This window comes from Formica exsecta, unplaced genomic scaffold (assembly GCF_003651465.1).
Source record: "Formica exsecta isolate Colony F162 unplaced genomic scaffold, ASM365146v1 scaffold444, whole genome shotgun sequence".
Taxonomy (NCBI): domain Eukaryota; kingdom Metazoa; phylum Arthropoda; class Insecta; order Hymenoptera; family Formicidae; genus Formica; species Formica exsecta.
In genome coordinates, this window is record NW_021851677.1 from 894,901 (window position 1) to 907,590 (window position 12,690).

Below are 12,690 nucleotides of genomic sequence, written 5' to 3' on the forward strand. Positions count from 1 at the left end.
CTCTCTCTCTCTCTCTCTCTCTCTCTCTCTCTCTCTCTCTCTCTCTCTCTCTCTCTCTCTCTCTCTCTCTCTCTCTCTCTCTCTCTCTCTCTCTCTCTCTCTCTCTCTCTCTCTCTCTCTCTCTCTCTCTCTCTCTCTCTCTCTCTCTCTCTCTCTCTCTCTCTCTCTCTCTCTCTCTCTCTCTCTCTCTCTCTCTCTCTCTCTCTCTCTCTCTCTCTCTCTCTCTCTCTCTCTCTCTCTCTCTCTCTCTCTCTCTCTCTCTCTCTCTCTCTCTCTCTCTCTCTCTCTCTCTCTCTCTCTCTCTCTCTCTCTCTCTCTCTCTCTCTCTCTCTCTCTCTCTCTCTCTCTCTCTCTCTCTCTCTCTCTCTCTCTCTCTCTCTCTCTCTCTCTCTCTCTCTCTCTCTCTCTCTCTCTCTCTCTCTCTCTCTCTCTCTCTCTCTCTCTCTCTCTCTCTCTCTCTCTCTCTCTCTCTCTCTCTCTCTCTCTCTCTCTCTCTCTCTCTCTCTCTCTCTCTCTCTCTCTCTCTTCCTCTCTCTCTCTCTCTCTCTCTCTCTCTCTCACGATCAGAGCGATACGCGGTACCGATGTCGGCTGCACTGATGATCGATTATGCCTTTCGCTCAATGAGCGTTCATTGACGTTGAGAGACCGAGATATCGCGATAATGAAATAAAAAACAAAACCGGCAGATAGGCTCATCTTTCTGTCATATTTATAAATGATATTCGCACATTATATACACGCATACATATATGGAATTGTAGCTATAACTCATGATTATAATTATACCGTAATTTCTTATTTTTTTACTCTTTATAAATAATAAAATAAAATAAAAAATGTGACTGTAATCGCACTCGCACTCCCGTTATAATACATATAAATAAACGCTAAAAAGTGTTCTCTCATTTAATATGTTTACATATAGTTATCATTATATATCGAAATAGAAGATATTGATTATTTTTCGCGTATGTATTCACGAGAAGCACTTTCAATTTACTATACGTTAATCAAAAGTAAATAAAAATGCACGCGCAGAAAATAACGTCCAATCACTGTGTCGTGATGTTACATTATCGTTTTAGGTAAACGAAAATCAGAAATGGCATGTTAGTGACATACAAGCCTTGGAATCATAACGCGAGGTCATGATTCCTCGAGAAAGCCATCGTCCCCCAGCCTCTCGTGTCGTAACGAGATCCGTCCATGAGCGATGAGAAGAGAAACAAACTGCAAATTTATACTCTGCACGCACTTTTATCGCGGTGATTATTACGAACCGTTTGCCCTCGGTTAGTATTCACTTGGATTAACTTTTGTTCCCGGTTATGCACTCGGCACAATCATCTTTAAGTTTCTGCAGGCTCGAAGTGAGTTCAACATACTCGTTTATAATTCTTCGCATGTCCTTTTTAATTGATCGATTGTATTTAATGAAGATCGCGCGCAAAGGAAAATTAAAAATTTTTTTCTAATTTATATAAATGTTGATAACATATACATATATTGATATTCTTCACAGTAAGAAAATGTCATTTTTAATTCTGCAACACATATATTATTTTAATTTTCCCTTTTCTCTTAAATAATTATTTTCTCTTTTATAATAATTATATACTTTTAAATAATTATAAATAATTGAATATGAAAATTGTGCGATATTAGAGGAAAAGTAGAATATCATTTTTTGTTCTATTGTAGATGCGATTTTCTTACTTTGCAATTATCGTCAACAAAAATATTGAATGTAATACGATATTAATAAATTTTCCGACGTATTTCGCGCAGTTGACGTCAGCAGGACGTAGCACTCTGTCTACTTTGTTTGCTATTTTGGCGGCATTGCGACGTCACGATGACGACAGAAAGTCTGCTAAAGACTTTCGTTTCCTCAAGATATGTATATACACCGGTTACGGGCACCACGCCAAAAACATCTCGTGAAAAAGATGAAAGAGCCGACAAAGTCGACCAAAATCGTATTAATATCACGAAATAATAAAAGAATATCCATTTTTAATAACGGATCTGAAATCTAATCTCTTGATCAAATCCCAACGACCAGTTGGTGATATTTAAATTTATACCTAATCTATTCGTCTGCCTCTGTTGTGCTTACAAAAAAAGTTTTGATACGAAATGAAATCTATATTGCCACGTGACGAAAATATATACAATCGTATCACAACAATGAAAGATTAGCTCATCGGATCATCCGTGATCTATATTAGAGATAAGACTCAAAGAATTAATTTGATACTTTATGAAAGCATGCTTCTCTCTCTCTCTCTCTCTCTCTCTCTCTCTCTTTCTCTTGTTATACGTTTTGAGTGACATTTCTGTGAAATCAGTTTTCTCTAATTTTTAAATATTAATCTTTCACTAATCAAATATCGCTTGGATTGACATTTCCTTTCTATTTGAGCAGATAATAGTTTCGAAAAATTCTGTATTATCCGATATTTTTTCTAAGAAAAAAAAAAAAAGTAAAAATCAAAATTATTGATTACTTCGATTGTTTCGATACACAATTACGTAATGCGGCATAATATTTAACATTTTACAGCATCTAAAATGAAATTGTCGAAGAAATTTGATGAACTTCAATTTGATTTGAGTTTAAAATATGCATGCTGATACGTAAAACGGCTAAAAATATAGTCGAAAGCATGATCTGACGAGGGGAGGAAGGTACCAGGGGTTAATGACATGAGAGTAGAGGGAGAAGTGGAGGGTATACAAGGTTTAACATAGAACAAATTTTTAAATTACAAACAAAGCTTGCTCGTGTATCTACGCACACAGTAGATAAATAATAGATATACGGTTACGATACAGCTAAAGACGTCGTAAAGACGATTGTTTCTAGGGTGTACGTATACAATCGAATAAGAGAAAATATTTCTTAGAGTTTCTCCTGGTAGCGACAGACTGTCCTCCCTGATACTTTCGCCTAGTGTGTAACGATCGAATATACACCGTTACCGGACCTCGACTTTAAAGGTGCGCGGTATATAGTCTATTAGCACAAGTGCGACACATTCATGCAAATATATTTTTGTTGATAGACGGAGTATTAGTCGTATTCGGTCTTTAATTTCATGCATTTCACGATACGTATAAATTAATGATCTTGTGTTTCTGTTTAATATAATGTTCTCTGTTTAACACAACCTTCCAGAATTTCCTTAACATCACTTTAAACTTTAAACTATCTATAATTTACGATAAACTTCGAGAAGACAGATTTCTATTTATAATATTATGCATCGTTTAATACGCAGAAAACAAATCTGAAAAAGACAGATGGAGCAAAATATGCATATATACAAAACGTGTATAAAAATATTCGACGCATAAAATTATAAATACATTTATAAATAAATTAAGAGGATCTCATCAGTATATTTTAATGTTGTTTTTTATCTGATTGTTACATCACGTTTAATTCTTGATTCCACAAGCCCGTGATGTGGTTCAAGAGAAAGATAAATAAATCCATGAAAAATACGCATAAACGCATTTTATCTCTGCTTCGTAACTTCTGCGAATTTCGAAACACGCTGGCGGAAAGCCCACGTTTCCCGCGTGCGTGAATGGTGCGTGAAAAATCCGCAATGAATTCTCTCCATAGGCGAGAGGAAAAACAATTTTGATATAACGGAGGCGATAAGGAAAGATCTCGATGTGCGATAATATTCAATTCAATGTACGATGCATTATGCGGTCGCGTTGATTTACGTTTTTGTACACATGATTTTATATCTACGCAATGTAGCATGGTTTCTTTTAATTCGTTGCCGCGAATAAAATCGTGCTTCGGAGATTTCATTTTGAGTCTGCATTTGTTTAAGGATGTATGTGTCATATGTCGAAACATTGAAAGCATGAAAATTTCGTAGGCTGTTCTATTATTTCTTCTGAATATCCGTGCCGTCAAAAACCATATTATTTTGTGATGCTTTAATTCCTTTTTTAATCCGGATTTTTTCATTTGATTTTTCAAACAGTATAAACGTAAGAAATATCTTTTTTTTGTTAATTTTGACATTTTTTTGCTATTATTGTACAGCCAAAACATCCTTAAACGGATATGTAGCAATCGGAAGTTTTCTTTCTATTCGTATTACTCATTACGGTGCAAGTTCCGTCGAGTTTTCGTTAAAGTTTAAAGTGATGTTAAGGAAATTCTGGGAGGTTGTGTTAACATTATATTAAACAGAGACACAAGATTGTTAATTTACACGTTTAATATTGCACGATTTGCTATGCCTGTGCAAAGTTACTTGCGAAACGAGGCGAAATCGTAATTTTTTTCAATGTAGCGTTATCAATTCGATGCCAAGGTTGAGTTTTCTACGTCATCGCACGCGGTAGAATATTTTGCAGTTTTCGCATATCTTTTCTTCACCGATATCATTTTGAGATTTACATAAATTAAATATAAATTCCGGATTGACACGAGAGTTTTTACAAAATGAAAAAAAATTGCGAAAAATCCCGTCCAAACTTTAATTCGTCTCCCATTTTTTTTATACCTTTTAAAAAATTTAGAATTTTGAAGTTGGATCACGAGCACATTTTGTCTCGTACATTTTCACATGTCATTCACTTACATTTGCATCATTGACATTTTCGATCATATAAAATACTCGCATTCTCACAGATATCTCGAATCCGTATCATGTTTAATATTCACATATGCATATTTGCCTGACATCCAGATATCAACAAACCAATCTTGCAATCTTACACGCGGGGCTGGTAACTACAATCACACGACTTCCAACGTACACGTTCCCCGTTCTCGTGGTCTCATATATCTACTTGCCACAATTGCTCTCGCGTCATCGTAAATTTCGCGAGCTCCGGGTCTTGCCTATCGCATCAAAATTTCGCAATCCAGCTGGCATGGTCATTAGCCTGACGCACGCATGTATCTGACGATGTGTGCGAACTATCAACGTACAGATAAAGATAATGAAATAAAGAAAAAAAGCTTTTACCTCTCCCCATATACAAGATAATCTGTTATTAGATTAAGTTATTAATGTTTTTAGATTCTGTAAAAACATTAAACAAAATGGAATAAAGTGAAATTAATTGAACAAAAGTATACATTACAAGAAAGTATACTAACAAATCATGTAAAAATAAAAGTTAAAATAAATTGTAAAAAAAATAATATAAAAAATAAAATAAAGAAAAGAGTATATAGAATCTTAATTATTATCTCTATAAATTATTAAAGATTGAGAATATGAACGGCGAAATTTTTGGGTTTGGAGAAAGAGATTCAAAATAATGTGTTCCGAAGAGGAAACGTGGAAAAATGGAGCGTGGCGCGAAAGAGGCGCGTCAACGAGATATCGCGGTCAGATATCGAGATGCACATCATCGTGACGCTTTTCTCTCTCTCTCTCTCTCTCACATGCAATCTCGCTAACTACACGCGGACCATTATATCCCTCTAACTCGTTCGGCGTGCACTCGAATCATTTACCAACACCGTCACGGAGATATTTCATTGGCGTGCGCGCACGCCGCCTTGTTACATTGCCTCTATTTAAGCCGCGTGCAAACTTTCGGGAGCACGCGCGCATTTAAGCTGACGCGGGTGCACGTACGCGGGTGTTCCATTTTTTGCACGCGATAGCATTAACGAGAGACTTTTGTCGCGCGTGCAGTAACTCGCAGATGATAGAGCACGCGCGATGTTATAAAAAAAGACCTATCGGTATCGGACTTTTGACATCGCTGAAAAAAGAAACTGTGCCTGTCGCGCAACGATGTATAATTACACGGTAATTAATAGTCACATTGCAAAAACTGTCAGAAGAAAAAATGATTTTTTATATCGCGGAAAAATTTGTACACGAAACATATTATATGCGAACGAGGAGAATGTGATTCTTGTTTGATATATCTAATTGTAAATCAGAGTGTCTACTCAAATCTTGCAAAAAGATTCCCTGACAATTCCGTGATCTTCCAGGTATTTTTGTTCAAAATATCAGGTAAAGAAAATATTTTAGATTTTTTCATTTCCTAAAATAAGTTTTTTATTGTACGTTTCTAATGCTTTTCTTTTATACGACAGGGAAAACACAAACTAAATTTCAAGTGCTAGATTTACAACTGTACTAAAAAAAATTGAATAGTTTTCGTTAAGATAAAAATTTTTTATTTGTATAGTATTTTCATTTTTTATCACTAAAAATTAAAATAAAAGATATGTACTGCAAATTCAATATTTTGTTAAAATATTGAATATATATAAAAAGAGATAGATACATATTTATAATATATTTTAAACACATAATTCATAACTTGGCAAAGTGCAGACTGCTTACAGTATAAGAAAATTATTAAAGAGAGAATTTTTAAAAAAATCCTAAGTCCCAATCAAATTCCATGAAAATTCTCTGATTTCTCCAGTTACAAAAAAATTCCTTGAGAATTCCAAATTTTCCATGTTTTTCCAGGGAGTAGACACCCTGAACACCGCTAAAAAAAACTATGCTTCTCGCGCAACGATGTATAATTATATGACCAAATAAATTAATAGTCACATTGCAAAAACTGTCAGAAGAAAAAATGATTTTTTATATCGCGGAAAAATTTGTACACGAAACATATTATATGCGAACGAGGAGAATGTGATTCTTGTTTGATATATCTAATTGTAAATCAGAGTGTCTACTCAAATCTTGCAAAAAGATTCCCTGACAATTCCGTGATCTTCCAGGTATTTTTGTTCAAAATATCAGGTAAAGAAAATATTTTAGATTTTTTCTTTTCATTTCCTAAAATAAGTTTTTTATTGTACGTTTCTAATGCTTTTCTTTTATACGACAGGGAAAACACAAACTAAATTTCAAGTGCTAGATTTACAACTGTACTAAAAAAAATTGAATAGTTTTCGTTAAGATAAAAATTTTTTATTTGTATAGTATTTTCATTTTTTATCACTAAAAATTAGAATAAAAGATATGTACTGCAAATTCAATATTTTGTTAAAATATTGAATATATAGAAAAAGAGATAGATACATATTTATAATATATTTTAAACACATAATTCATAACTTGGCAAAGTGCAGACTGCTTACAGTATAAGAAAATTATTAAAGAGAGAATTTTTAAAAAAATCCTAAGTCCCAATCAAATTCCATGAAAATTCTCTGATTTCTCCAGTTACAAAAAAATTCCTTGAGAATTCCAAATTTTCCATGTTTTTCCAGGGAGTAGACACCCTGAACACCGCTAAAAAAAAAACTATGCTTCTCGCGCAACGATGTATAATTATATGACAAAATAAATTAATAGTCGCATTGTAAAAACTGTCAGAAGAAAAAATGGATTTCTTACATCGCGGAAAAATTTATACTCGGAACATATATGCGAAAACGAGGATGATATGATTCTTGATGAAATTTATCTATAGATTATAGAACATACGTCAGCGTTAGATTATAGGTGATTAATGTAGCGCATAAGTATCGGTTGGATAAAACGTGATCCTTAAATAGCAAGCAGGCGTTACAGATGATATGATTTGTTAGCTTTATTATTATTCCTATAATTTGATAATCATATGGGAAAACACGCTAATCTTAACGTACATATACAACGTCACGTCTGAAATTTGATGCATATTAGGCAAAAGTAGGCCATTACTTTTAGGTCAGACATATCCGGTTAAAACCTATTACTGTGGTCGACTTAGAATTCCGAGAGCTTCACGTGGAACAATATTTACAAGTTATTAATGAGATACGTAATTGACCCTTCAATTTACATGATTGAAAACACGTTTTCCAAATCATTAAAAAATAAGCGCGTTTTATTTTGTGATAATAAAAATAATCGAAAATTATAGAAACATCGGGGGCATTTTTGAATGAATCACTATACTGCCTATTCTCGCTTCGGAAATGGTGCTTAATGAGTGGCCCCGAGTCGACTCATCGCCTGTTTACTCAACTGTGTGTGTACGCGACTTTATATGCTACTTTCGTATACAATCGCCACGCCGTCCATTAACGGCAACTTGCGACGAGAAAAGAAAAAGGCGATTTTTCACGTCCAAGAATTTTTGCCGCTTAATAGAAATATTTAACGTACAGGTGTCTCGAAAAAATTTGCGCTGCAATATACGTAAAGCGTGTGAAAACAAGAAATGAATAACTAATTGCTTGGGAAATAACGTTACATTACATTATAAACTCTTGCGCAATAATTACTCGAGCTAAACAAGACCAGGATGTTATTTTAACATTTCAGCATAATATTTTTGACGCATGTATTAATATAATCAATGCTGTTTTCTCGGTAAACTTTAGATGAACTCGATACGTATTTATTACATCGATACGTTGTGTTCCATAATTAAATTTCTGCACAATATGATTGAAAAATACAGAGCGTGTTTATCGTGAATTAAATTAGTTAAATTTAACGTGGAAACAAGCTCTCGCGGAGATAAAATTCGAGAGGGTTAAAACGAGCGAGTTTGTCTGACTCCGAAAGGATGATGCACCACGTCGGGGGACCCGATGTTCGAGTCGCACGGAATTTCGAGGATTCGAGAAAGAGAGAAAGACGACGGTTTTACGGCTGCTTGGCAACGAGGCCAGGCACCTAGCCAGACAAACCAGCCAACGGCAACCGGAGGCGCCTACCGCGGGTCCGACGATCCGTTGAGGTCAGAGCCCCTCTCACAAAGAAGGGCCCCTCCCTTGGCGCCCTCGAACGTTTATACAGGGTGTCCTATTGATGCCGATATACATGTATTACTGTCGCCCCGAGACGCCAAATGGTACCGGCGCATTTCAAAATTCGCTCGACCGAGTCAGCTGATGACACTGCAAACTAGCTTATCGTAAAAACTGGTAAAAATACTCGACTGATAAAAAACGCTAGCGTTATGTCTATTAATATTTATTTAAACGAGAGATTTTCAACAGCATATTTCGCTAATTGTAAGTTGTATCATTCGAATAATCATTCAAATTCATTTCGAAATTAACTAAAAAAATGTGAATAAAATAAAATAAATTATCTTTAAGAAAAATATTGAAATCTGAAAATAATTTTGAAATTAATATTAAAAAAAAAATATTGCGAATATATCAAGGTTTGCAATGGATAAAGTGCTTAAAGAAGCTATTATAGTAACATAAATATAGATTGATTGGAATTTCTATTAAACGTGACAATAAATAAATGCCATTTATTTTATTACGCTTTATGCACTTGTATGTGAAAAGCATCGCTTACGAACTGACACACAATAATCGATGTTTTCGTATCTAAAAAAAATTGAATTTATAATTATAAATGATAATAAATGACAAATGTATACCGTTCAAACTGCAAACTTCGAAAATTAGTCGAAAATCTATGATCTTATTATCGCAGCACGAATATATGTTACGATACGCTAATAATTAAATCATTCATTAGATCTCTCGACAGATAATGACTATAATAAATAAAATATAGTTGAATCACAAGGTTTAAAGATAGAAATGTATTTTTTTTCAATGGCAAGATAAAATAATTATATATATTTCTGGTTTCAAAGTGCAAATTAAAAACTCATTAATAAATAACAATAAAAAAAATAAGACGACTTCAGAGTACAAGGTCGGGATATTAATAGAAAACACTAGCAGCTGTCACACAATACACACACACACTTAACAGTGATTTCAATTTAGGTAATGGCCGTTACGGTATTGGTCTCTTATATCCAAGGTTTTTGTCACAAATATTATTATCAATTTAATTAAATATTATTGTACTAGTTGTTAATAATAAGATATTTTTAGCCGAATTGATGTCCAAGGTTCTGATCAAACATGTACTCGTCAAGAAACAATAACAATACGTCGCGATTTCGAATTGTCAAATGTTCGAAGTACTATGCGTTCTCTGCATTCGCCAGCGTGAATTTCGAGATACACTACGCTTCTAGTTTTGCCATGCTACGTTAATTTCGTCATCGGGGAGACGACCTATGACCGACTTGCGACATCCAACATCGAGATGTTTCGCATGCCGAGACCGAAGCCAGTTTTGCATTCCTCGCGATCGCGTCGCTTTGTAACGATCGGGCTGGGAAAAACCGTTTATCGCTCGTAAACAAATCTCGAAACGCCGTACCCGGCAAAACGGGTCGGGCCGTGAACGCCGGGCCAGTTTTACAATTGCAAATTTAAATCGTAAATCGCGAATTGCGCGAAGCGAACATGTTGACGGTTGCGCGCACACGCCGGTGACGTTTCTCGTAAAAACCGCGGGAACGATGGAAAAACGTGCGGATTCGAAAAAAAAAAAAAAAAAAAAAAAAAAAACACTTCATGTACTCACCCATATGAGCGAGATCGATGATCGGGATCTCGCACTTGCTGAGAAGAGTCTCGCAAGTCTGCGTAACCATAGACGCGCTGGTGCAGCAGCTCATTCTGACAACTGTCCAAGTCTCGTCTTCTCGGAAATCAATCGATCCCTTTCGAACACCGGACGCCCTTTCCTTCTCCCTCTGTCTACGACGATCTCGTATCAACTCACTCTCAACTTTCTCTCTCTCTCTTTTTTTAATCGCCGTTTGCGAGATCGACAGCAAAGGAACAAGCCGTTACTTCGCGCGCGATCGACTCGGCCACCCGGTATAGGGGCTCGCTACAGGAGACTCACTGGAATATCCAAGAGATCATACTATCACTGCACACATGATCATCCGACGCGAACGATGAGTGAAAACGTGAGCGTATTCTCTATCACACGCGAAAGCGAGAATTGCGAAAATATGGTTATCCGTCTAACGGTAGCCGTAAGATACGAGTTTATTGCACGAATGACGATACGGTAAATAGTATACGTGATTCCGGACTAGTGGGCACATGCTACGACGGCGAAATGGCGGTCGAAAGCGATCACTCGGCCCTAACTCCAAATACCGCAAGTGAGAACCGAACTATACCAATACACGGCTGTTCGCGAACTGCCGAACGATTATTCAAGCGCTGAGCGGCTGAGCTCGGGGTGCCGCGCGTCGCCGAACGACCCCGAGCGCCACCGAACGGCCCCGAGCGCTAACGAACGATCCCGAGCGCCACCGAACGGCCCCGAGCGCTACCGGCGGCCCCGAGCGCCGCCGAACAGACCCGAGCGCTTCCCAGCTGTTCCGAAACTTGTGCCAGGGAACGCATGAGAATCAGCGCGCGAAAAATTTACTAGTATATATACGCGGATTATATTCGACGTATCTATGTGTTTATTTTTTTAAAGGATCTGGTGCTAAAGCTGGCTCTACATTAAGACAATCAAAATTAGTAATTATATTTGCATTGTAGATGGCGACGAATTATGCGCGATTAACGCGTCTTAAGCGTTTCCGATAAAAGTGATCTTTCTCAATCTGTGTATTATTGCGGTATCTAATTAAATTCGTTTCAATAGTATTGTTATGATTTTTTAAATGATTATATTGTACGAAAATTATTTTTAAAGTTCTTGTAAATACCTGTTTTAAAAATGCGCGTTTAATTTATATAAGTATCCTCGTTATCCATATTGTCTTATCTATTTTTTCTAATATTTATAATTTTATTATTAGTTGATATGAACATTGCAAACATATGTTATCATTGGATATATTTTCAAATCCGTTCTATTTAAATATGACATATTAACCGAGCAAAGAGGGCAATATCTATGCGAGATTGACATATGTAGCTTATCTATCTGTTTGTTTTTTTTTAAATGTGTGTGGTTTTTTTTTTAAACGGAAGACTGTTGCTCGACGAAATAACGATGTCTTGTTATTATTTTCATAATATCCGTTATCGAAATGTCGATGTTTTTGTATCAAGTTTAATTTAATTGTGCGTGAAGCACACATTTAAAGATATCATTATATACTATTTATACACGAAGTAAATTCTGTTTTTTTTTAATAATTTTTTGTTTTATAATGTTTTATAATGTTTATATTCTTACTCTTTGTAATTTTTTATTTCAAAATTTTTATCTTTTTTAGATAAAGTAATTAATAAAAATGTATGCTTATCAAGAAATTGTAATATAATATTTTTTCATATATATGCATTGTATACTTAAAAAGTTCGTTTTTTAAAATAAAATTATAAAATATAATATAATCAAAATCGTAAATATTAAGCTAAAATATTAAATTCTTTTTCCCAAGAAAAATATTGAGTTAATAGCATTTTATCCATCATTATTAGTTTATCAAAACTATAATTTTATTTATGTTGATAACTTTGGATTACTGTCAAACTAATTACGACATTTTTCCAGGAATTTTCAGCTTGCGAAAGCTGATAAAACACAATAAAAGAAACAAGTTCCAAAAATTATGTATCATAAATCTCTAAACTATTAATATATTTAATACAAAGTAACGATTAAATAATTTTGATGATGGTATATTGAAGAAAGATAGAAAAATGATAATTATTTATAAAAATTCAAATTAAATAACTATATATATAACATTTTAAATAAAATAGGAAAAATAAATAAGGAAAATAAATTTGGAATTAAAAAAGTCTCACAAAGCGCATTAATGATGAAATATTATTAATTAGATATTTTAAATAATCAATGTTAAAGATTGAAAAACGGAATTATCATAAATATTAGAAAATACAAGAAA

At 34.6% G+C, this 12,690-nt stretch overlaps 1 protein-coding gene across 1 annotated transcript in view; it reads right to left on the reverse strand.

Moving 5' to 3' along the window:
* LOC115240753 (2-oxoglutarate-dependent dioxygenase htyE) overlaps positions 1-11,012 on the reverse strand; it is an 18,756-nt gene extending 7,744 nt beyond the window's left edge. The window contains exon 1 of the mRNA XM_029816110.1: positions 10,380-11,012. Coding sequence (XP_029671970.1) covers positions 10,380-10,473 — 94 coding nt within the window. The 5' untranslated portion in view covers positions 10,474-11,012. The remainder of the gene's footprint in view (positions 1-10,379) is intronic.
* Positions 11,013-12,690: the final 1,678 nt, after the last annotated feature.